Consider the following 26,930-nt stretch of genomic DNA (forward strand, 5'->3'; position numbering starts at 1 on the left):
CTTTTGCGTTCAAAGAGACAAGATGGTTATCATAGTGGCAAGCACTGAACTGGAAACCTAGAGACATGTAGCTAGTACCCTCTCATCAATGAATGACCTGAATCAACCCAGTCTATACTTGTAACTCATTGGCCAGCCTTCGTTACCATAACTGTGCTATTCCAGGGGAGGCAAAATGTTTAAGAGTCACATTACCAGCCTTGGGTTGGGGGTAAGTCCTAGATCTGCCACGTGATAACTAGAAAATGGGTTGAGTGGCCTAGCCCATCCAGAGGGCCCTTTGTAGGAAATTTTTCTGTGGTCCGTTTTTCAAATGGCCTGGGGCTTATTTATTCTCCTATAGGGAAGTAGGTGCTGTGGTAGCCATGAGAAAATAGCTCTTCTGGTAAGGAGAGCGCTAGGTATGCAAACATTCAGTCGGCGGTACCCCTGAAATTTAACTTGAAAATTGCACCTATAGGCTTCTGCAAATTAATAGCATTCAATGGGGGCTCAGCCTTGTTTCTCTACAGGACACGCTAATCTGGGAGCCTTAAAAATTAATAAATTAATATAGTCTACAAAACAGTCATACTTCCTATGAAAAGCACCTGCCACACATTAATGAAGCTATCCTTTCATTTTTCTTCATTAAGTATAAGGCTTATGAACAAGGACTTTTATTACTTTTATTCATTACAGTACTCCTAGTGCAATAGAAAAGTGCCTGATACATAGTAGGCCCTCCAACAAATGTTTATTGAATAAAAGAATCATTTAATAAAGTCCTTATGAGTTGAATCTGTATGCAATGCTTTGTAGTATTAAATGTATTGTAACCTTCCTTAACCAAAATAGCAGCAACTTCATTTCCCCTAACAACTTCTTTAAATACCCTCACAATTTCCTTCTTCCTTCCTGGGTAGTCTATTAGCATCCTCAGAAGACTGGTAGAGATCCAAGCCTTATTTTTGAGAATAAAAGCTGGAAATCATTATTTCCAGCTTTTTTCAGAGTTATAGATTAAACCTCAACAGAACCTAGGTGGGCTATAGGACTTGTTGACCTGCTGAAGGGGCCCTGCAGAGTACTGTACCATCTTGTAGGCATAGTACTGGTTCAGCTGAGATTTAATCTACAACTCTGAAATAATTATTTCCAGCTTTTATGAAAATAAACAGAGAAGATGGGCTATAGGACTTGTTGATGTGCTGAAGGGGCCATGCAGAGTATTGTACCATCTTGCCTAGATAAATGAAAGATATCACTATATTGATTAGGTGTTTGTTTTATGCCTTTATTGAAGAACCAATCTTGTTTTGCCACTCTTGGTTTGTAGATAGAAACCAAGTTTCTTGGTTTCCCAAATAGAACAAACCTGACTAATTCAAACCCTTGGCTCCACAAAATATTGCAATCATTCACATTTCCATGAGAAAAGACATTTTGTTATTTATTTATTTATTTAAGAAACGTGTGTGCCTTTATTGGCTGAGCAGAATCCTTGAGGGTGGTGAAGCAGGAAGAGTGGGTGGCTCTGATGCCTGGCCAGGCAGTGCTTCACGAGCTTGTAGGTGATCGAGGTAATGGCCAATCCTCTCGGGCTTGCCCTCCACTTGGTTGAATGCCTTGCCATTGTAGACGCCCACCATGCTACCCACCATCTTGTCTCCCATCTCGGGCAGGATGATCATGTCCTGCAGATGCGTGTTCACCACCTCTGGCTTCTGCATAGGCAGTGCCCACTTCTTGCCCTTGTGCAGGCACTTCAGCAGCGAGTGCTGCTTCTGCCACAGGCCACAGTGCAGCTTCATTCGCTGCTCTCATGACAAGTCCAGCAGCAGGTCGGGGTGCACACCACAGGAGATGAACTTGCACAAGGTCTGCTTCTTCTGTTTCACTGCTTTTTCTGCTCCACTTCTGCCATCTTGACTTTTTTTAAAAACAACATGCCTCAAAGATCTCCAGTGAAATAGAAAACCCAAACTGCCTCCCTTTTCAGTGCTAAAAGATAATATCCTATGGCAGCTATTTCTAGGCCTGTTTATTATCAGAATTGCTTGAGAGTTTTAAAAATGCAGATTCCTTGGCTGTACCTCTGTCCTACTCCATCACCCCCCCACCCCACCCCCCACACACACCCCCCCAAGATTCTAACACAGTAGGTCTGGGATATGGTCCAGAATCAGTATATAGGAAATGGACCCCAGATGGTTTTGTTGTGCAACCGGATTTTGAAACCACCTTCTAAGCTGTGCTGCTATATAACAAAAAACGCCCAGAACTACTGACTACAAAACCAGGGACTCCTTTCCCCTTGTTCTAAAGAAGGGACTGCGTCTCCCAGCCTACCTGTCCTGCTAAATATGTAGGAGCTACAAACTCAAATGCCTGCAGGACCAGGCATGTAACATAAATGCAGGAAAAACACAGATGAGAGCAGTGGGGACTGTGGCAAACACCACCCATCCACAAGGCAAAGATGCTTGCCAGTTCCAGCCAAGTATGAACATGGGCCTGTCATCACAGGAGCTTCTAAAATCTCAAAAGAATCCAGAAATTTTATAGATTTTTGTATAAAATGATTTTCTAATCGATAGATTTTATTTAAAATGTCTGGTGAAGGCTAAACACATCTGGGGTAGCATGTGGCCCAGAGCCCATGCACTTTGGGAGGCCAAACTCCTCACACTACTGCCATCCACTCAAAGGGCAAGGGGGCTAAGGTGTGGGCCAGTGTGAAGGTGGGAGGGGAATATATTCCAATTACCAAGTGACTGCTGATGTTTGCATTTCAGAGCTAAGCCAGCAGTCATTAATGAGACTAGCATTAATGGTTCTCTGGTTCTGTGGGGTGGCACAAACAAAGCCCTTTTAGGCTATATATTCATTCCTCAAGGCTGCTGAAACAAATTACCACAAACTTGATGGCTTAAGACAACTGACATTTATTCTCTCATAAATGTAAAGGCCAGAAGTCTGCAAAGTGTCAGGAGGTGGGTCCCTCCGGAGGCTCTGAGGGAGAATCATTCCTTGCCTCTTTCCTAGCTTCTGGTAGCTGCTAGCAATCCTTGCTGTTCTTTGGCTTGTGGGGATGTCTCGCCAATCTGCCTCTGTCTTCATATGTCCTTCTCCCCTGTCTCCCTTGTCTCATTTCCCCTTCCATTCTAAGTCCTTATCACTGGATTTAAGGTCCACTCCAATCCAACATAATCTCAGCTTGAGATTCTTAATTACATCTGCAAAGGCCCTTTTTCCAAATAAGCTCACATTCATAGGTTCTGGGGTTTAAGACTTGGATATGTCTTTTTAGAGCCACTATTCAACCCACTACAGATAGGTTTGCATAAAAAAATCCATTATTTCAATCAAATTTTACTTCTACTAACATTTATCTACCAATTTACTACTATGATAAAAATGACTTACATCTTGGCAGAAAACTTGAAGACATGCCAGCTCAGGCCTAGATGCATGTTGTTACATTTTTTTCTTCTTATATGCCGCTAGCTTCATGTCTTACTAGCATTATTCCATTGCTGTATTTCCTGCCATTACTTCTAAAATCAGGGATGTAGGGGTAAAAGGATCTCTGCCTTATACAGGCTTCCACCATTGGAGAAAATGGTGCTGTCTCCATGTGCATGGGCAGGAAAACAGGTGATGGTGGAAGATCAGAGGGCATAGGGTACTAGGTGAAGCAAGAGAACAACAGGTAAAGTAGAAGTCTGTCTTCATTGACCAGAGAAAGACACAGGAAATATGGCTCAGGTGAAAGAGCCCCTGGAAGTGCCAGGTTCCCAAGAAGAATTTTTTACAGCCACCCAAGCACTTAAATGTGATTTCTAGTGCCATCTAGTGGGAAGCACAGGAACCAAGTGAGACATGGGCTAGAAAAACAAAACCATGAGTCCAGCCTTCAGTCACTTTAAGGGGGCAGTTTTTATTGAGGCTGGATTTTTTTGTCTGCCTAGCGAGAGGATCTAAGAAGACTCTTAGCAAACATCTGACCATCTTGTATGCTGCCCTTACACTTTATGCACAGGTGGTTGCTGAACTCATCCACGTGCTGTGTAATTTGTGCTCCCCAGCTAGTTGGTGAGCAGAAGCTGTCTTTCCTCTTTTTATCAACACAAGCACAGTGTCTGGCACAGAACAACCTCTCCAAAAAAATGCCAATTGGGTATATAAAAAAGAAAAATCCAACTTAATGGTTTTTATTATCGACCATTTAGCTGTTAACAAATCTGCAGGAACCAAATGGCAAGACAAGCCACAAGAGGGAAACTGCATGACTTATGGTTTACTAGACTTTGAGCTTTATTAAGCAGTCCTTAGGAGGTACACTCAGGGCCCAATTATAGCAGGGAGTGAGGCTGCTGTGCCCCATGGAGGAAATCGTCCAATGCAACAAGCTGACTCCTCACACTACTGCTATCCACTCAAAGGGCAAAGAGCTAAGGTGTGGGCTAATGTGAAGGTGGGAGGGGAGTATGTTCCAATTACCAAGTGACTGCTGATATTTACATTTCAGAGCTAAGCCAGCAGTCATTAATGCGACTAGCAATTCTTTCCTCCTTACCTTGTAACATATCCATCCACAGAACCTCTACTCCAGGGGTCCTCAATTTTGGCTGCAAAACAGCATCCATCACCTGGAAAGCTTTTTTAAAATTCTGATGCACAGGCTGCACCCCAGACCAATTAAATCAGAGTCTGTGGGGGTGGGGCCAGGCCTAGGCATTTTTTTTAAAGCTTCCCAGATATATTCAATTTCTATGGCTGCTGTAAAGTTACTACAAATTTTGGGGCTTAAAACAACACAAATTCTTATCTTATAGTTCCATATCAGAAGTCCAAAATGGGTCTCACTGAGCTACACTCAAGGTATTGATAGAGTTGCATTCCCTGCTGGAAGCTCTAGGGAAGCTCTAGTTTTCTTACCTTCTCCAGCTTCTGGAGGCTGCCCACGTTCCTTAGCTAGTGGCCTATGGTCTTCAAAGCCAGCAATGACTGGTGAGTCTTCCTCACATTGCTTCACTCTGACACTAACTCTTCTGCCTCTTTCTTCCACATTTTAAGACCCTTGAGATTATGTGGAGTCCACCCAGTGTCTGTATCTGATTACTCAAAATAATCTCCCTATTTTGAAGACAGCTCATTAGCAACACCAAATCCATCTGCTACATTAATTTCCCTTTGTTGTGTAGTGTAACGTAACATTCATAGGTTGCAAGGATTAGGACATGGACATCTTTGGGAGAACATTATTCTGCTTACCGTATCTGATGACTCCAACGTGCAGCTGAGAATAACTGCTGGTTCTGCCAGGCACCGTGGCTCGTATCTGTAATCCTAGCACTTTGGGAGGCCAAGGCAGGCAGATTGCTTGAGCCCAGGAGTTCGAGAGCAGCCTGGACAACATGGTGAAACCCTGTCTCTACCAAAAACACAAAAATGAGCTGGGCATGGTGGTGTGCGCCTATAGTCCCAACTATTCAGGAGGCTGAGGCAAGAGGACTGCTTGAGCCTGGGAGGCAGAGGTGGCAGTGAGCCAAAATCACGCCACTTCACTCCAGTCTGGACAACAGAGTGAGAATCTGTCCCCCCAAAAAAAAAAAAAGAATAACTACTGGTCTACCCAATCCATAAGAAGACAGACTTAAGAGAAGAGGCCCAGTTAGCAGGCAGCCATGACAGAAGACTGGAGGCATACACTGAAAAATTGGTGGGGGACAAGGGCAAAAAGGCAGAGAAGGGCAATAGGCAGACTTACCAATTTTACATTGTCACAGAACTTGTTTAGGATGGGGGCGGGTGAGGGTGCAAACTGTCACGTGATTTATTCTCATTCAGTTCTCTGATAGTCCTGGGAAGCTAAATTGTACACTCTCCCAAGGATGATGGGACCATCCCCACTCAGCTGTAGCCATTAAAGAAAATTGAGGTCATAGATAAGACTTTTCCAGACTTTTGTAACTCCTTGCTATCAGCTTGCTCCTTGTTTTCTACTCAGAAGCTGGGTGCATGCCAGATTCTCAGGAATTCTGTAGGCTATCTCCCCTATAATCTGTCTCTATGCAAAATAGATTATAACTTGAAAATGTATACTGATTGGCCAACATTTTAACCACACACACACACACACACACACGAGATTTCTGGCTTCTCTTAAAGACCTAGCTATGCTAAGACAGTGCTCCTGCAAGACAGCTCAGCTGGGACAGCCGCTGCCTTTAGAGGGGATATTTATTCTCTGGTTTGCCACAGGTCTCATCCTAGCCTTTTTGTTTTATACCTGGCTCACTCACTCCACATATTTGTTACTTGCTTGGTCTGGTAGGCATTGAAGCTTCTAACCCTCTCCCCTCCTCTAGAGCGCTCACCCCTAAAGTTAGGCAAAATTCCCATAAGGAACCATTTGCTTGTCATTAAAGCAAAAGTGAAAAGCTCTCCAGTGGAAAAGATGGGATTCAGGCCAATGGCTGTCTGTATATACACAACTTTCCTCACAATCCAGCAAGCTCCAGAGGGGAGTCAGACTAGGGTTTGAGTAAGCAGGCTGCAGCCACCAAGTGTTCTGGTGAACATACTGGTCTCCGTTGGTACAAATTTCCTTTGTAGGAAATTAAGCCGAAAACTGCCTCACTTCTGTCCCTTGGTCTTTCTCCAGCCTTCAGCACATAACCAATTTCCTTCTTCTTTTATACTTAAGTCTTGATAATCACCACCCATGAGTGCCTCTTCCCACCTCCAAATGTGGGAAGCGACATGTAAATCCGTGCCTCTGTGGACCATTCCCCCTAAGATGTAATTGAGACCTTATCGTTCTGATAATGCCTAGAGCTTGGCCATGCCACTCAAATGTGCTGCTCCAAACTCTGCACAGCATGAGGGTGATCTGACCAAGGACAGGCAGACGAGCTCCTCTGACTCAGACCCTGGCTCTCTATAACCCATCATGACACTGCACAAGCTCAGAGATAAAAAAAAAAAAAAAAAAAAAAAAGAGTGGCCAGGAAAAAAAAAAAAAAAGAGTGGCCAGGCGCAGTGGCTCACACCTGTAATCTCAACACTTTGGGAGGCCAAGGCAGATGGATGTCTCCACAAAAAATGAGCCAGGTATGGTGGTACATGCTGTAGTCCCAGCTACCTGGGAGGCTGAGAGTTGGGAGGATTATCTGAGCCCAAAAGCTCAAGGCTGCAGTGAGCCGTGATGGCGCCAATGCGCTCCAGCCTGGGTGACAGAGAGACCTTATCTCCAAAAAAAAAAAAGAAGAAAAAAGAAAGGACTTGCCAAAAGGTCCTCTGGGGTACACAGACCTGACATGAGGGATAATCTTCCCATTACAGGGTTCCAGGGGAAGATCCCCTCCTAAAGAAAGGGAACCAAGTATTTCTAATGGATAAGATCTAAAAACGCTTCTCTGCACTCCCTCCTCTCCTTAATGGACTGACACTATTTTCTAAGGATGACAACCTAACTGAAATACAGACAGTCTCTGACTTACAATTTTTCAAGTTTACAATGGGTTATCAGGGTATTAAATGCATTTTCTACTTATGATGGATTTATCAGGGTATAACCCCATCGTATGCTGAAGAGCATCTGTATGCTTCACCTGAAAGGTCAGGGTCCATTTTTAAAGGGCCTGTGGAAAGACGAGCCAGGTGGTGAATGGTGACAATGCCTATTTTCCATGGCACTGCTCATTAAGTCAACCTTGGTATAATTAGGAAAGACAAAATTCAAGCCAGTCTTGGAATCATTGGTTTAATGGTTCTCAATAAATGATTAAGATTGATGTTTCCAGCCAAGTGAGATTTGGGTTTAGATATAGTTTGGGCTTAACTACCCTTTATCTCAGATTAAATGAGACACTGCATGTAAACCACTTAGAAGAATGCCAGAACACATTAACTTTCATTACTAATGTTTTTGGTCGTTCTTAAACATCTTCACTTCTGCCACCACTCTTTACGCAGAGTCTGGCACATAGCTGTCACTCAACGAATGTAAGTAAACAAACACTAGAGACTTTAGTCTGCCAGGTCTCTGACATGCAAAGCCAGGGGGCCAGGTCCATACACTCCCTCCACTGAGCAAAAAACAAATGGCTTAGGCTACAAGGTTTGGGTCATCAAGGAAAGCTGTCAAATAATCAAGTGGGTTAGCAGATTCCTAAAAATTAGAACCATTTCAGCAGCAGTTTCATCTACAGGGAGACAGAGTAAATGCTCTCTCAAATCTGTCTCACATCTATAGAAACCTTACTCTGTTTATAGTCTTTTGGCATCTTGTTCTGCTGTCTCACTTGAGATTACTCCTATAGAACTAATAGAGGAATAAATCAAAAGCAAACCAGTATAAGTAGAGACGCAATAAAATTTGGCTGTCTTGAGTCCTGAGGGGCTTGCACATACTTGTTAAGGCATGCAGTGTGTGCCAGGGGCTTCAGCAGGGAATTCTACTCAAGGACATGGTGTAGGAAGCAAAGACAAACCAACCCAAGTGGTACTGAAGAGGACAAGACGGGAAGGACATTTTTATTTTCCCTAATCTTCAGGCAACCTCACCAAGCTGGAGGTCACATGTAGCTGAGTGTGAAACCAAGAAAAATACGAAGCTTAAAAAGTACTGTGCGTTGTATTTCTTCAGTCTGTGGCAGGCTGGGAGTCCAAGGTCAGTCTAGGCAAGAGGGCTGCTTGGCCTAAGTAATCACACAATCTTTACCATCTTGAGCATATCTGACAAGACATACGTGTCATCCCAACCCCTCCCAGGCTTCCTCAGGGTCTGCTCCAAAGCCTGGGCTGTTTCTAGGAGCTCTGGTGTGGCAAGTTTTTGCTCAGGGTGTAGCTGACAGAACAGGATCTCGTTCACTTCACCCTCAATTCGCCGGACATATAGGAGGGGGAACACTGCCTTGAGCCCAGCAAGCACTGAGTCCTTTAGCCCCAAGTCTCGGCACACGAGGTTGAGAATAAAAACACCTATAGGGTAGGAAGAAAAGTCAGAATGACCTCACATCAGGAGACATATCAGAGACAAAGATCGGCTTTGAGGAAAATACCAATTCCTGTCCCAGGGAGACTAGTGGACTAAAACACACTTATGGTGGTGGTGAGTTTGCAGAGAATACACAGCATAGAAAGGTAGATGGAGAAAAGCATGGGGAGCATGTGAGCCATAAACAAACTTCAGCCTTATTTCTTGCTCTTCTGTGCTGCTCACATGTTATTTTACCATTCTCCACGCCTCAGTTTCCCCAAGAATTGCTTTGAGAAAGAAGTGATTCCCAGCCGGGCATGGTGGCTCATGTCTATGATCCCATCACTGTGGGAGGCCGAGGCAGGCAGATCACTTGAAGTCAGGAGTCTGAGACCAGCCTGACCAAAATGGTGAAACCCTGGCTCTACTAAAAATATAAAAATTAGCTGGGCATGGTGGTGGACACCTGTAATCCCAGCTGCTAGGGAGGCTGAGGCAGGAGCTGCTAGGGGGGCTGAGGCAGGAGAATCTCTTGAACCCAGGAGGCAGAGGTTGCAGCGAGCCAAAATCCAGCCTGGGTGACAGAATGAGACTTTGTCTCAATCGATCAACAGAAAGTGATTCCCTACGAAAGAAAAATTTACCCACTCCACAGGGATATTACATTCTTGACATACACACCATAGAGTATTTATTAACCAGTGAGAGGGCCAAGGTTATCTTGACTTCTGACAATCAAGATTCCAAATCAAGCCAGTTACCACAGTGCCTTACACCAAATCAAAAACACCGAGAGGGTTGTTAACACAGGGATTAAAGGCTCCAGTTTTGAGGTGGAAAGGCACTGGGTTCGAGCCCCAACTGTTACCTTGCATCACCTTGGCAAATCTTCAACCTCAGCTTCCTCATCCAAAAATGGACTGCTATGAAGATTAAATAACACACTGCCTAGTAGAGCACGTGTAGGAAGCATCATGTAGTAGCTAGCATCACCATACTGGTGGGAGTGTGAACTGCTACAACCACTTTGCAAAACTGTGTGGTAGCATCTACAAAAGCCAAACATACCCATAACCTATGATCCAGCAATTACAATCCTGTGTATATACCCAAGAGATCTGAAAACATAATTCATCAAAAGGCATATACTAGAATGTTAATGGCAGCACTACTTATAATAGACCCACACAGGAAACAAACCAAATACGAACAGTAGAATGAATAAGCGAATTGTGTTAAGTTTCATGATACAACACAGCAATAAAAATAAGCCATGTAAACACAACACTGTGAATGAGTCTCACAAACATCACGTTGAGTGAAAGAAAATGGACACTTAAAGAGTACATTCAGCCAAGTTCTGTGGCTCATGCCTGTAATCCCAGCGCTTTGGGAGGCCAAGGTAGGAGGATCACTTGAGGGTAGGAGTTTGAGACCAGCCTGGGCAACATAGTGAGATCCTGTCTCTACAAAAAGTAAAAATAAAAAAATTAGCCAGGCATGGTGGCATCCAGCTGTAGTCCCAGCTACTCAGGTGACTGAGGTGGGAGGATTCCTTGAGACCAGGAGTTTGAGGCTACAGTGAGCCATGATCATGCCACTGAACTCCAGCCTGGGAAACAAAGCAAAACCTGTCTCAAAAAAAAAAAAGAGAACATTTCAACTTTCCATATGATTCCATTTATGTAAAGAATAAGAACAGGCAAAATTAAGCTGGGCGGACAGATGTTAAGATAGTGATTACTCTTGCAAGGACAAGTTACTGAAAGAGGATAAGAGATACGACTTTCTGGCAAGCTGGAAATTTTCTGTGTCTAGTGCTAGTAAATGGGCGTATTAAATTTGGAAAAACTGATCGAGCTCGCACCTCTGTGCATTTTTAATTAAAAAGATAATTTTTTTTAATGGTCCCTTCCCTCCTCCCTCTCCAACCTTTTGTTCTCCATACCTTCAGGAGTCAAGATGCTTTTAACCTTCTGTAGAAAAGATTGCTCCACAAATGCTGGGGGTGGACAACTCATTCCCAGTGTTGGGTCCTTACTGTCAACATCAAACATTATGACATCGTAGCAAGGCCGTGCTGGGAAAAAGAAGGAAACAAGTCCTTGTCTTTGCTGTATAAAATAATACCATTTACATTCCTACACTATACCTCCTCTTTACCAGTGGTGGGCACAGTGACTAAGTTAGAAGGATGACACGGAGGATGTGGTTTGCCTGTAAGGGCACTGACATCGTGGCCCAGGGGAGTCCTTGTCATCAGGGTTCAGAGCGTCTCATAGTAAAGATGGAACTTTCTTCCACATTTAAAAGCACCTTCCAAAGGCAAAAACATTAATGGGGTCCAGTTTAGCATGAATATTTCTTGGTTAAGAGTCTATCAACACCAGTGGCTTTTGACTGTGGCAGAACATTACAATCACCTTGGGAAGCTTCTAATGTGGACTACACTCCAACCAACAGAATAAAATATCCTGGGGTGGTAGGGGGCAGATGGGAGGAGAGATGGGAAGCCTCTGGTATTTTTCTTGAGCTTTCCAGGTAATTCTAAATACAGTCAGAGTTGAGAACCACTGATCTAGACAAAGCAGCTGACCAAGACTTTAAGGGCTGACCCAGCAAATGGTAACTTTTAACTCTGAAAACAGCACATTTTGCCTCATAGGAGAAAATGTTCTGAAATTTCAGTTAGTGTTATCTTTGCAGCTCCACGCACAACAGCTGACTCAAGAAAGAAATGATTTTGCTAAATGGGTGAGAAAGAACTGATGAAGAATTGGATCTGCTCCTTACTATAATGTTAAATTGTTTTTATAAGGGGTAGGTCTGCAATGCCACTGACAGGTTTTTAGAAAATTTGGAGACTGTGGTCATAATTATTCAATAATTAATAAGTATTTAATTAGGACTGCTGCATGCTTATCATTGTTCATAGCACAGATCTGATTTTGGTTTCTTACAAAGAGAACATGTTGGCTCATCAAAGTCCAAGGAAAACAATAGCCTGCATTTGCAGCCTTGAGCCCTCCAGTAATCTGAAACATTTTGGTGTTACAGAAGATGGGCAGAGCCATTGAAAACTAATCTATAGATAATAAGAGCAGTAACATCGTGGATTAAGTACTTACCATGTGCATGGCACTGTTGTAAATACTTCACCATATTAGCTATCTGGGCTTTGGCACCTAAACTAACCCTAGCCTCAGAGAGGGAACCTATGAAACTGTTACAATTCAATTCAGTTTGCAATTAAAATTAAGATAGCATCTGTTCAATACTTGTCCCAGGCATCCTAGTTTGCCACACCCTTACTGGAAAATATTCTAATCTAGTGAGACCAGAGTATCTGTTATGGAATGAGCAGACCGGCAGTCCTGAACAGAACTGAACCAACCTAACTGCCTTCTCCCCGAAGGACTCGAGCTCCAGAAAGTACTAAACTCACCAGCAGCCTATCTGTATAATAAGCAGAGTTACTGTCCCTAGTATTTTGCAGAAAATTATTATGCTTATGGTTTTTGTCCTAAATCTGGGATGCAAATTACTAGAGCAAATGGAACCTTAATTCTAGTTGCAGAAGGCCTATCAAAATTCCCACAGAGTAGCATCTGCATCAAGGTTTCTCCACCTCAGCACCGTGGAAATTCTGGGCCAGGTAATTCTGTCATCAGTGCCCGTCCTGAACATTGTAAGATGTCTACTAGCATCCTAGACCTCTACCAGTTAGATGTCAGTAGCAACATCCCCCACCCCGATTTGTGACAACGAAAAATTGTCTCCATACATTACCAAATGTCGGACCCTGAGGTTGTATACCACTGATCTTACATGAATACTGTTTTGCTCTATTTCTGGCTTTACCTCCAGTTGAAATATTTATAAGAAACACCTCCCAACACACATTCCACCCTTTCTTCTCTGTTTCTTTGCCCAGTTAGACTTCAGGTTTCTTAAGATGGTGAGGAAATGACGAGGTTACAGGTCAGAAAAAAGCCCACTGGTCTGTTAGCACCATAAGGGCAGGAATGGCCTGTTTTACTTATTGCTATACATTCACACCTAACACAGTGCTAAGCATATAGCTGGTACTCTAGTGCATAAGTATATCAACAAATGAACAGGCTGAAGACTGGAACGATACTCATGCCACTCTCTTAGAGATAAACCGTAGAGGCCCTTGCGGGCCTGACAATGTCGGATCATTCATCCCTCAACACCCCTTCAAATGCTCCAAGAGCAGTACCTTCTCCTTCTCCTGCCCGGCTGGTGATATAGTCCAGGCCATCTGCAATGTGGACCTTCATTCGGTCACTCTGGGAGAAGCCAAACCACTGGGTGGCCACTTCCAACATGGAGGGGTCGATCTCCACAGCATCGATGCAGGACTTTGGAAAATGATCGTGGACAAAGAGGGGGAGGCTGCCCCCGCCCAGGCCTACCACCAACAATGCCAGTGGGATCTCTGTAAGAAAAGAATAGAGCATCACATTGCCACCTGTCCACTGCAAAATTCTGTACCAGCCTCAGGGAAGGCAAAAGGGAAAGTCAGCTCACTGTCTCCACTCAGGGGATACAAGATTTAGAGGTCTCCCTGTCTCATTTCAGAAATCTAGGAGTCAGTTTGACATCTGATAACTCAATCCTGGATTCATGATGACTAGATCCAGAAGATGAACTAGTGTGTTATTATTATTGTCTCTTAAAGATCTCAAAGTGGCCAGGGGCAGTGGCTCACACCTGTAATCCCAGCACTTTGGGAGGCCGAGGTGGGCAGATTTCTTGAGTTCAGGAGTTCGAGACCAGCCTGGGCAACATGGCGAAATCCTGTCTACAGAAAGTAGAAAAATTAACTGGGCATGGTGACACACACCTGTGGTACCAGCTACACGGTAAGCTGAGGTGGGAGCCTGAGGAGGTCAAGGCTGTAATAAGCTGCGATCATACCACTGCACTCCAGCCTGGGCAGGAGTGAATCCCTGTCTCAAAAAAAAAGACTTCCTCACTATAAGAATTATTAGACCCTCTCTAGGAAAGGGAAGAAGAGTGGCCAAGCAATCTTGCTCATGATTACAAGGCAACAGGGTACAATGCCCCTTGCCCTTGACTCAAAAGGCCACACTGTCTTCTCAGACACCCTCACCAAGTAAGGGTAAGCCATTCAAGTTCCACAAATCACAGGAAAACAAAGGCCCAACTCCTACTCCTAAGCACAGAGCACGGCCACCACAGGGGGATCAAAGGAAGACAACAAAAGTCACCCGAAGGAGACAGACCCTGAGAATTAAATCTAAGAACTAAGATTCTAGTGACATACATCAACACTAAGATAGGACAAAGTATAGGGTATTCCAAGAAGGCACATTCAGGGACTTCAGGTGAAAACGGTTACAATCACAGACAGAAACATGAACATTTTTACTAATGCAGTCAGATCCAAACCTGCTATTAGCAATAAGGCTATGACTGCATTAACTATAATATGAATCTTTTCAGAAAGTAGAAATTCAAGATAGAATTGCATCTTTTGTTCAAATAATGCATTACAGAAAAACTGAACAATTAAAATCTGTGTATTTTTACATATCTCATTGAATACATGATATACCTTAATTTTAAAAAGAAATGAACAGAAAAAATACCACTTAGACTCTAACATATTTCAATACAATTTCAATATAACAGGTTGAGTTTGAGGCAACAGTTAATTAGAATGGTCATTAACTTATAACATGGTTGAGATGAAGAAAGATATATTGGCAGTTTGTAATCGCTGTTCTTCAACTACAACGCAAGTGACACCAATTGTTTAGGTCTGTAATCTTTATGCTCCCTTCTGTGGAAGGCAGTGGCATCTCTCTCACCTAGGAGTAGCTCTGGGTTTCTCAGCAGGGCAAGGCCAGCGATCATGGCTTTGTGGTGTTCACAACACAGGTAACTCTTATCAATGGACTGCCCCGGGGCTGCAGGGAGGTCCTCCGCATCAGCAGGCCGCTGCTTCTTCCTGTCCTTTTTCCGCTTCTTCTCGGCTAAACAAGAGATATGAAGTCCTATGCTCAGTACACTAGTCCTCGGAAGCAAGCGTTGCCGGCAGCAATGTGCTCCGGATGGCTTGAACACTCAAAAGACCCAATCGTTAAAATTTTGCAAACTGGTTGACATCATGTTGATAGCTTGAAACTGGCCGTAGTGAAATCATTTGGATGTTTGTCCCCTACAAATCTCATGTTGAAATGTGATCCCCAATGTCGGAGCCACCATGCTGGTCACGGGGGCAGATCCCTCATGAATGGCTGGGTGCCTTCCCCATGGTATTGTGTGAGTTCTCACTCTAGAGCTGTTGTTGAAAAAAGCCTGGCATCTCTCTTGCTCCCTCTCTTGCTATGTGATGTACCTGCTCTCCCTTCACCTTCTGTGAAAATTGTAAGCTTCCTGAAGCCTCACCAGAAGCAGAAGTTGGTACCATGCTTCTTGTACAGTCTGCAGAACCATAAGGCAAAATAAACTTCTTTTCTTTATAAATTACCCAGTCTCAGATATTCCTTTATAAGCATGGTAAAACAAACAAATACAGTGGTGGTATTTATACTAGAGAACTGATAAACACTATAAATCAGGATGTGCCCCCCCTACCCCACCCCACAAAGAGACAGTCGTTAAACATTTAACATATACAATGGATACAAGGAAGCTGGAAAACGAAATGGCAAATGCACACTCAAAAACCTGGGAAAATTCAACTGAGGAGCCCTGGTACCTCCCCTCTAAGAAATATAAGGTCACTAACAGGAGAAAAGATTACTCATAAAGTCTTTTAAAGAAAGGTAAAGTTACTATTCACCCCCTATGTGCCAATTACTATACCATAACTTTTATTTTTTTAGCTCTTCTAACAACCTTATCATTCCAATTCTTGGCACATGAACACACTGAGCCACTGAAGTGTTAAGTAAATAGGGAATCAGCAGATGGTAGAGATAGGAGTTGATCCTCGGACTGCCTGTCTCCATCACCTATCATCTTTCTGCTATGCCACACAGGTAGCACTACCAACCTCTGCTGAAGAAGGAAACCACAAGTATTCAAAAAAGGAAACAAATCCTAAAAAGCCACTCCACTTTCCCTCTCACCACTCCCTTCACTGCTCCAGAGTATCATACTAAACAGATGGCTGTGTCTTCATAGGGATCAGCTGCATTCCCCAGCAGTAAAAGGTGCTGATGAGTGGAGTCGGGGTGCTTTTCAGATATATTAAATAACTTTTTAATATGCTCTCCTTCTTGCTCACCAATACACCATGAAGGAGAACGTTCTTTCCATGAGAACAAAGTGCTACCAAGAAGTCAAGGAACATGGCAATGGTGAAAAAACCTGAAACCCAAACTGAAAGGGGCAAAATGTTCTTCTAAGCAATTTTACTGAGATTTTAGTGAGATGAAACTGGACCAACCTGCAGCCAGAGTGACCAAACAATAGGGCAGAAACTCAACAATCTTGGGTGCTCTTGGCCAGGGAAAACCCCTAAAGAAAAATACCATTTCGCTGGGTAACTTGATTGTAGGCTCAGAGCCAGTCTATGACCTCAAGCGTCTCAATTCTCTGTCTCCACCCTCCTCCCAGATGGCCTTGCTATGAGGGCAGGCCAGTTAGGCAAAGGGAACAACTGGGAATCAGGAGAGCCATTTCAGCTTCCATCCTTGAATCTCTGCGCCTTGGACAGGGAAGATGCACTGGAGACGGAGAGGTGAGGGGCATTCACTTTTCACTGTCTATATTTGACTTTTGAAGTGATTTCAATGAGCAAGTATCACTTTTAAAATACAAACTAACACACGTATAACAAACTATTGATTCCCCATCGGGGGAGTTGCTGAGTGACAGCTGGGAGACCACTTAAAGGGATCCTAGAAGAGATGGTTTAGATCTACACTGTCCAATACTAGCCACTAGCCCCCTGTGGCTGTTGAAATATAAATGTAAATTAATTAGAATTAAAGAAAATTAAAATTCAGTTCCTCATTACACTAGCCACATTCCAAACGCTCAGCACTACATATGGCTAGTTGCGACCACATTAGAAACTCAGGGACTAAACATCTCCTTCATCACAGGCAGTTTTACTGAACAGTGCTATACTAGATGGCTTCTAAGTCACCCGCCAATCCAAAACCCTCTCAAACAGGTGAGTCACACTATGGAGGGCAGGGCACACCTGCAACTTCCATGGTTCTGGCTCACCTCACAGAGGCCTATTGAAACAATACACAGATGTACATGGAGCACCTGCAAAACAGATGCCTTTAAACTGAAGACATTAATGTGATTATTTCATGTATTTGGTTTCACTACCCATGCCCATTATCACTTCAGAGCCAGGCTCTGCTCAAGAACAGAATATACTCTGCTTATCGCTACTCACACCCTAAGAGTCCAGATGGTTAAGAACCCACAGACACCCAGGTCCGTCCTACATCTCGGCCAAGCTCCCAGGAAATCTAGTCCATGCCACGGCCACTTGGGTCCCATCACCGTGCCTATGACACCTCACCTTTGTGAGACACATCCTTCAGCAACCTGGCTTCGGACTGCACCACGTTCCTGTTGCTAAGGAAGATCAGTCGACGGAAGTATCGCTTGTCATCCCCTTGCACGTCCTCGATGACATAGTCACCGCTCAAGGGGCTGCAGTCTTGGTGCTGAACGGTCCGGACCCCAATGTCCCCACCCACAGACAGAAAGGGCACCTGAAGGTACAACCAGAGATGTGGTCAAAACAGCAGCTCATTTAGGAAATAAGAGAAACTATAACCCCTTCCCTTTTGTGTGTATACATCCCCATACCACGGTTCTAGACAACAACTACTCCACAGATTTGCCATTCTATTAAAGTACTTTTCTGGGGCCTTTGAACCGATCTCAAAGGTTTAATTCATCTTTTGAAAATCAACTGAACACATAAAGATCTCCCAAACAACTAGTGAGATGCAGCTGATTCTCCCCAAGTTCTTTTAGGGGTTTTTCTCATCAGTAACCCCTAAAAGAACTCTCAATAGTCCAGGATAACAAAAGCTAGAGGGAACCCTCAGGAAGGGGCTGTGATTATGAGAAGGAATCTACACAAGAATAAAGATAACAAAATCCATGGGAGAAACAACCACTCCAAATCTAGAGAAATTTTCCTTTCCCCTAATTATTCTCATCTATTTTTCCCCCATTTTTCTGAACCTTAGGAGAAAAATATACTTTCCCCCTAAACTTTCCCACTCCTTCCTCCTATCTTTATTTCTTTTTTTAAAGACCTGTAAGACTATTTAATAATCACCAGTATCTCCTGACCCTGCAGACTCAGGCACTGGTGAGAGGTCACAAATGAAGCTTCCCAGAGGATCTGGGCTTCCTTGAAATAGGGGTCACCAACCCCAAAGTTGGCCAGGAAGAATCAAACATACATTCATCTGTAAACACGAGTCAGCCTAGTGGGCAAAACCACAGGCCAGGAACCCAGGAGCCTGGATTCTTTTTTTTCAGATCTGTTACTATTTGCACCAAGCCTTTAGATACCTTTGCTTTCCCACCTATCAAGAAGGATCAAAGCTTGGGCAACATAGGGAGACCCTGTCTCTACAAAAAATGTAAAAAAAAAACTAGCCAGGTATGGTGGCTTGCACCTATAGTCCCAGCTACTACCAGAGGCTGAGGTGGGAGGATGGTTTGAACCCAGGAGGTTGAGGCTGAGGCTGCAGTGAGCCGTGATCACGCCACTGAACTCCAGTCCAGCCTGGGCAACAGAGCAAGACCCTATCTCAAAAAAGAGAAAAAAAGGATCAACTCCTCATCATGAAGTTCTTGCAGTAAAATCACTTGTTCGTTACCCATGGTGACCAGGATAGCACAAGACAGTTGGTGTTAACTGATAATACCGTATCATCACTTAGGCAAAAACCTTCAGTTTCCTTCCCAGTAAAACACCTGACCAGCAATGCGAATACCTGGATAACTGTGCTGAGCTGTTTTGGTCCTCTCCCATTTATACCCTCAGATAATGATAGTTCTAAGAAGCAAAATGACCAAGAAAGTCCAGTGTGGAAGGAGAAACCCACAGTCAGAGCAACTAAAATTAGGAAGAACTGGAGCCCACAACATGTAGAGCATTTCCGTCCTGCCATGTCTATGGAGTCTGAGAGGCTCCCCCAGACACGGACACTACTGTGCCCACTTTCCTCTCATTGCCTGGGGCAAAGAACAGTGTTTCCCTGCCATTTAACCCTGAGCTGCTGATACCCCTCCAGGATTAGATGAGAGTCACAGACTCTAGTCCTAGCTCCTGCCAAGGTTCCCTCTGCCTCCCTGGCTGCTAACATGACTTCAGAGACCCATGAAAGCCATACGAAAGCTTTGTTACCTGCTGCTGGGTGGGCATCCCAGCTGGGGCCAGCTCCATGACTCTAGCCGACAACTCAGCTTGGATGTGGTCCATGCTTTCATACTGCTGACCTCGGTGAAGGGCCACTGTAATCAACCTCCTGAAGCCAGCACTGGCCGCCAGCTGTTTCCGGCCCTCATCCATGCCAAAGAGCCACTCGGTCTCCCGGCCCTGGGGGACTAGAAAAAAGAACTTGGTTACAGGGAGTCCTGGAAAGTGTTCAAGCCCACAACCAATATGGCCCAAATGGCAGGGAGCCAGTTTCTCTGTCCAAGACCAGCATCTTCCCCACCTGTGACCCACTGAGGAGCTAACAATTCTCTAGTTCACAACACCTAGGGCAAAGCCACCCATCAGACATGAGGCAGGACCAAGGGTGGAGAAGAAGTGTGGGCATGTCTGTAGGGGAAGGAGGCAGGCACCTACCACAAGAAAAACAGCAATAATGCCAACACAAATAAGTCATGCCAGGCGTGACTCCAAGCTGTTGACAAATATATATTAATGGAATCCTCCAACAGTCCAAGATGCAAGTAGTAGTATTATTCCCATTTTTACATATGAGGAAACTGAGAAACAGAAGTTACACTATTTGCCCAACTTCACACAATAAGTAAATGGTGAAGCTGGGACTCAAACCCAGGCAGTCTAGCCCCAGACTCTACCCACGCTTGTATTCACTGCACTATTTATTTCCACACACAGACAGAATTACAGAATACTTGAAAAACTGGCTCAGTCACCAGGAAACAAATTACCATAACACCAAGACCATAAACACTTTGCATTTGTCTACAATGTTCTACTTTTGAAAGCATTTCCTCCTATCTTTTTTAATCCTTATTAAGATAAATCTGATATAACTTACTGCTTTCAGTAATAATGGCTAACATTTACACGGCACTTCCAAGGCCAGGTACCATTTCTAAGAGCTTTCATACCTCTCACAACTACACCAGAGTTACAATCCCATCGAGACAGAGAAAGAAAAGTAACCTGTCTAATGTCACACCATCAGGAAATGACTGAGCCAAAACTGAAACCCAAACAGTCTGGTTCCAGAGCTCACTTTTTTAGCTGCTACCCTATGCTGCCTCTCTAAATTTCGCAGAGAAGCACAGCAACTTCCCCAGGTCCTGCAGCTCACAGGCTACAGCTGGGACTAGAACCTATGTCTTAGACTTGCTAGTCCAGCATTACTTCCATTAATCCATGCTACAAAGTAACTAGCATCTCTATGTCATATGTGACCTCCTAAATTTATCTCTATTCTCTCTCTTCCCTACTAACCCCATTCTCACACTTCATCAAGCCTTTGCAATGGCAGATGAAAAGGAACAGGTCTCAACTTGAAGTAGGTTGCTAGAGAGCTATTACTCTCCTTTCATCATGCCTTGGGTAGTCTAATCCTCTGGAAGTACAAACCCCTGCAAGATAAAAACAGTCCAGAATCCCACCAAAGCCCCAGCCCAGCCTCAGCCCCAGCCCCAGCCCAGCCCCAGCCCAAGCCCCAGCCCCTGTAAGCCAGCCCCTCCAGGGAAGAGAGGGAGCAATCCCAACTCACTGATGAAAATCGCAAAATGATTGTCCCGCGATGGTTTCACAGTGGGGCTGTCCACCACGTGGAGGGTGTAGCGTGGCTCCCCCGTGTCCCCATCGCACAAGTCCAGAGACACACTCCCCAGCCTGGCCTTGCGGCGCAGCTGGCTGCACAGCCAGGCATACTGCTGCCGCTCCCGCACCGCCTCGGCCAGCTGCTCGGCACTCTCCAGCCGCACAGGCTTGCCCTGCTCCTGAGCACACAGCTCAAAAATCTGAAGGGCAGAGCCAGGGACTGGCCTGAACTTGGTCATGATGAAGGCAAAGACCGGCAAGGAGAACTGAGGCTCTGCTTCCAACACCTGGTCCTGGCTGTTGGCCACTTGGTGCACCCTCACCATCCACCCCTCCCGGGAGAAGTGGCCCACTGCTTTCTTCAGGATGTGAGCCTGAGCCAGGGAGATGCAGAGATAGCGACCGCCCACCTGCAGGACACGGCCAACCTCAGCCAGCATCCTGTCCACCTGTTGCAAGGTCTTCTCTTCCTCATCTGTCAGGACAGCATCCAGGGTGCCCTTGTCCAACACCACCTGGAACGAGGCATCAGGAAACTCCATCTGCGTCATGTCCATCTTCAAGAAGCTCATCTGGGGCCGTCGGGTGGCATTACATTCCTTCATTTGCTTGATGACAACCTCACTGATGTCGATGTTCACTATATCCCGATAGCCCACATCATACAGTTGCTCACTCAGTTCTGAGTTGCCACACCCAATCACCAGCACCTGGAGAAAAAATTCACAGACAAGAGGGAGGTAATCAAAGCAAAGGACTGTACTTCAGGTACTTCAAGGAATCAAGTCTCACCTTGGCTGAGTCGCATTTTCAGAAGGTGGACATGCTACTGCCAGAGAAAGAGCAACATTGTAGAGTTGATTCTAGACTCTATCTTGAAACACCACATATACTTGCTAGTGAAAACCACATTCAGCTACAATACAGGTTATATAAGAATGGGCTTTGTGTTGCACAAACAAATTAATCATAATTGTTCTTTTCTCTAAAACATGCACTTATTAGGAATTAATAGGAAGTCAGAGAATCCAAATATAGAGTTACAGTTGAAATCCTAGGCCAGGAATAACCCTATTTCCTCAATCTACTCATGCCTTTGGCTCCATTAGACAATATAGTACACTTTGTGAGGATTCAAATCTTACTTCCATCACAGATTCCATCTCATGATATTCGGCTATCTTCTGAAGCCAAACTTAAAATTCAGATTGTTGTCTCCCTCTCCAGGGAGCAATCTCCCATTCTAACTTAGAAATTCTGATATTGCCATCTTTGGAAAAGCATGGTACAAAGAGATGTGCATATGCTCTGGAGCCAGACAGGCCTGAGTTTAAATCCCCACATGACCACTTGGGCATGATCTTGGGCAAAAAAAAAAAAAAAAAAAAAGTGGCTCTCGGGGCCTGTTTCCTCATCTGTAAAATGTATGCATGGCCACTCACCTGAGTTTATGATGAGAATTCAAAGATTGCACATGCACATACACAGCACTCAACATAAGGCTTGGCACATAAAGCTTCCCCACAAATGTTAGTTTTCTCCCTTTCCTCCTTCCCTACGTCCAGTACAATCTCACCTATACCAAACCCATTATTGAACTTATCACGTTTCACTTCTGGAACATGTGCAGGGTTTATGTCTTAATGCTCTTATAGCTTAAGGACTGAGCACAGTGCCTGAAATTTGGGGCGCACTCAACAACTATTTGAAAAAGAAATTCACACACAAAGTCACACCTGCTGCAGGTTGCACAGGAATGCACAGTGACAGAAGAACATACTTTCAAGATGGGAAGTCACCCTTCAAGTAGGGTTATTAATCCAAGAATGAGCTGGGGTGGGAGGTCTATTATCTGAAAACCTTTAAAAAAAAAATTTTTTTTTTTTTTGATACAGGGTCTCACTCTGTCACCCAGGCTGGAGTGCAGTGGCGTGATCATGGCTCACTGCAGCCTCGACCTCCTGGGCTCAAGCGATCCTCCCGCCTAAGCCTCCCGAGTAGCTGGAAATACAGATGCGCGCCACCACGCCCGGCTATTTTTTTCATTTTTTGTAGAGACGAGGTCTCATGTTCCCCAGGCTGGTCTTTAACTCCTGGGCTCAAGCGATCCTCCCACCTCGGTCTCCCAAAGTGTTGGGATTACAGGTGTGAGCCTCCGCGCCCGGCCTGAAAGAGTATTAGTTTGTCTTTTAGCAGGAACAATGCAGGAAATGCTGAAATATGCGTCCAACTAGGATCCTCCCGCCTGTCACTGTCCACCAAGTGCAAGATTCCTGTTACCAGTTCCCACCTTCCGGAGCACGTACGAAGGACTGCCAGGCTGCGCTCCTCACCTTTTCCCTGGGCTTGATATATTTGTGTAGCACCCCGCACAGTTCCAGGTAGGTTCCATACCACTCGAAAGCTTTCTTTCCTCGCTGCTGGAAGAACTTCTCCCAGTAGTCAACGGAGCCAAACTCCTTGGAACTTTTAGGTAAGAGGTTCATGTTCCTACTGCCGGAGTTGCGTTTTCAAGATCCCCCTACTCCCTGTGAGGTACCATCTGAGGAGCTTGCCCACCACACGCAGGCTCCAGGACACTGCAGTGGGAATTCTTTCCACGGAAAAACAGCCACATTCATTTGTTCCCCCACTCCAAATCCCAGGAATGACCCTTACACGACAAACGTACGCACGGGCCACTGAGTCTCACACACGCTCGCCCCCTCCTCCGCGCCTGCTGTCCCTTCCCCACGTGAAGAGCCCCTCACACTTTTCCTGAGCTAGATTTCCGAGCCCAGCAACCATATCCGGGTGCGAGGCCTCGTGATTCTTCGGCCGGCCCAGCCCACCCCAGCTAGTCATTGGTCGCCGCTTTGCGTTTCTATCACCTCATTGCCTGCGACGTGCTCGCCTTTTTCCGGAGGCTCCGTCGCAGGCACCTAAACGCCTTTTTGACCTGAGGCCGGCCGACCATTCACTGGACGGGGCGGGACCGCGGGCCGCAGTTGTGGCGGAAGAGGCCGGCCCTCTGTGAGAACTAAGTCACGTCCGGGCGCCGAGTGAGCGCGGCTGTGCTGTGGTTGGGCCCTCCCTCCAGGCGGGGCGGAGAGCGCTCTTGCTTCCCGGGCTCGGCGGCCGCTTCGTCTTGGAGCCGGCTTAATCACTGACTCCGATCGTGCGCCACACAGGGGCGGAGCGCGGCAGGCGGGAGCGTACTGGTAGAGGAGGACGAAAAGAAAAACCTATACAGATAGGAGAGAAGTGAGGCAGGAAATGAGTAAAGCCAGTCCGTCGTAAAAACGCTGCACATTCCAACCCTGTCAGCTTCTGCGCACCACCACCCTCCGCGTTGTTTTGCCACCTCTGCACCAAAATACAGGATTCTGCTATCAAAAGTGTAATAACGTGAAAATTCAGGAGGAAACAGTAACAACTAGGCATTCAGAGGTGACTCTTCTCCCTCTTCCTTCTCTCCTCAAAGCACAGCATGCAAAACTCTAGCCTTTCATTTTGACAATTGGCCTCCTTGTGTTATTCTGACGTTATGTATAACTGCTTATTTTATGTGTTTGATAAACATACTGTAGTTTCACATGCTCATGCTAATACCCTGAGGAAGCTTCTGTGAAGGACACTTTTTTTTCAGACAGGGTCTCTCTGTCGCCCAGATTGGACTGCAATGGTGCAGTCATGGCTCACTGCAGTCTCCACCTCCCAGGGGTCAGGGGATCCTCCCACCTCAGCCTCCCAAGTAGCACGCCACTACCGCTGGCTTTTATATATATATATATATTGTAGAAATGGGGTTTCTCCATGTTGTCCGGGCTGGTCTCAAACTCCTGAGCTCAAGTGATTATCTCGCCTCACCCTACCAAACTGCTGGGATGACTGGTGTGAGCCACTATGCCGGCAGGCACTATTTGAAAATGACCAGATATGTGTATCACTGGGCCTTTCATACCATGATAAATTGCAGGAGGAATATACAGATTGAGGAGAGCAGATAGGCTTGGAATTGAGCATGTGTGCTGTGGGCTGTTACATACTACACTAGCACAGGTAGATAGCCAGGTAGACTGTTAATAGTTAAGTAGGTTAGATTGGATTTAAACATTGGTTTTAAAAAGTGATTCTCAAACTGGCATGCGTCAGAATCACCTGGAGGACTTGTTAAAACACAGAATTCCCCCAGTCCCACCCCTGTTCTAAGTCATTAGTTCAGTGGTGAGGCCCAAGGATTTGTGTTTCTAACAAGTTCCCACGATGCTGATGATGTTGGTCCCGGAACCACACTTTTTTGAGAACCACTGTTTTAAAATACAATTAAGAGATAAGTCAAAATGGATATGGTTCCAAATTCGCAATTTTCAATGATAAATCTAAAAGCTTTCTACAAGTAACAAGAGAAAATCTGTTTTCATGCTCCCTTTGCTGAGTTCACATTGTTCCTCTCTACCCAAGATAAAGAGAAGGAGTCCTTGAAGTAGTAGCTTCAGCTACTACACCATGCAAGGTTCTGAGTGGGTGAAATGTGGGTTCTTTAGGAAGCACTTATTGAGAGTGGAGGACATTCACTTGTACTGAATGTGCTACACGATACCAAAGAAGCAAAACACCATAGCAGCCACGTGCGGTGGCTCCGCCTGTAATCCTACCACTTTGGTAGGCCGAGGCGGGCGGATCACTTGAGATCAGGAGTTTGAGATCAGCCTGGCCAACATGGTGAAACCATGTCTCTAATAAAAATACAACAATTAGCCGGGCGTGGTTGTGTGTGCCTGTAGTCCCAGCTACTCAGGAGGCTGAGACAGGAGAATCACTTGAACCCCAGAGGCGGAGGTTGCAGTGAGCCAAGAGATTGCGCCACCGCACTCCATCCTGGCCAACAGAGGGAGACTCCCTCTCAAAAACTACAACAACAAAAACAAACAAAAACCATAGCAGCTGCTCTGTGCCCCCCAAAGCTTTATTCAGTTCAATTCAACAAATATTTTAATTGTCTAATAGGGGCCAATCACTGTGGTAGAAGCTAAGGATGCAGTGGTAAGCATGATAATCACGTGGAGGGCACATTAAACAATTACAAAAATAGTCTGTAATGGGGGTTATAAGTGCTGTGAAGGGGAACCATACCATTCCATGGTAGTATATCTTTGTGACCTCTACTGATCTAGGGGGTGACCAGAGAAGGCTTCCCTGAGGAAGGGACAAAAATATTATATAATCTGACTGCTTAATATCAGCATGACATAGGTGAAAAACCAAAAAGCATGGTTCACCCTCTGGAACCTTTACAAGAACTTTTGGCTGCTGCTTTTCCCTCTGTCTCCATTGTCTGTTCTGTTAAGGTCACGTTATTAGAAAAGAGGAAGTTATTTCTATCACAGCCCAAGCTCCAGCCCGGTATTTGATGCTCTAAAAGTATGATGACAGTTTGCAGTGTTTTTCAGACCAAGAAGGTAAGTAACTTACCTTTTTCCATCTGTGCCTGCCTCCCTTCTGTGAGCCTAAAAAAGTGATTACAACCAGAACATTTTAAGCTAAAACATACTAAAGATTTTCTAAAATTGTAAGATTAACACAGAAATATTTTAGATACATTGTAACATTAGACCCTAGCGTTAACCTTTCAAAATACTTATTTGAAGCTTATTTCTCTCAAGATTTAACTATGAAATATATTTGATAGGTATGTGTTATCATTAGTATACTTAGTTAATTTAAGCCAATAAGATGTTAAAATGCTTTGTGTTTTATTAGGATCCCCAGAGTGGTTAAAAATATGATTTAAAATGCAAGCTAAATTTAGATAAAGCCATTCAGAATTGTGGAGTTTTTTCCTAAAAATATAAATCCAGACCTCTGGATATATAATTTACAGTCAAACTTACTTAATTGAAACATACTCATAATTGTGGTAATAATATTCAATTGATTGTTACT

At 44.7% G+C, this 26,930-nt stretch overlaps 1 protein-coding gene and 1 pseudogene across 2 annotated transcripts; both read right to left on the bottom strand.

The window, feature by feature from the left end:
* Positions 1-1,271: 1,271 nt before the first annotated feature.
* LOC115837607 lies at positions 1,272-2,086 on the bottom strand (annotated as a pseudogene).
* Positions 2,087-7,737: 5,651 nt separating this feature from the next.
* Positions 7,738-23,956, bottom strand: EEF1AKNMT (eEF1A lysine and N-terminal methyltransferase). Of its 2 annotated transcripts, none has more exons than XM_030823972.1 (8): positions 23,339-23,956; positions 20,956-21,715; positions 19,371-19,570; positions 17,517-17,712; positions 14,833-14,997; positions 13,215-13,433; positions 10,920-11,051; positions 7,738-8,973 (listed from the first exon to the last, which is right to left on the bottom strand). In XM_030823972.1, the coding sequence occupies exons 1-8, from the start codon at positions 23,489-23,491 to the stop codon at positions 8,699-8,701; spliced, it is 2,100 nt and encodes a 699-aa protein (XP_030679832.1). In that variant the 5' UTR covers positions 23,492-23,956; the 3' UTR covers positions 7,738-8,698. The 2 variants fall into 2 exon arrangements, with proteins under 2 accessions (XP_030679832.1, XP_030679833.1); XM_030823973.1 differs by lacking the exon at positions 23,339-23,956 and adding an exon at positions 22,742-22,871 and having other exon boundaries at positions 7,740-8,973.
* Positions 23,957-26,930: the final 2,974 nt, after the last annotated feature.

The sequence above is a fragment of the Nomascus leucogenys genome, chromosome 12, assembly GCF_006542625.1.
Source record: "Nomascus leucogenys isolate Asia chromosome 12, Asia_NLE_v1, whole genome shotgun sequence".
Classification (NCBI taxonomy): Eukaryota; Metazoa; Chordata; class Mammalia; order Primates; family Hylobatidae; genus Nomascus; species Nomascus leucogenys.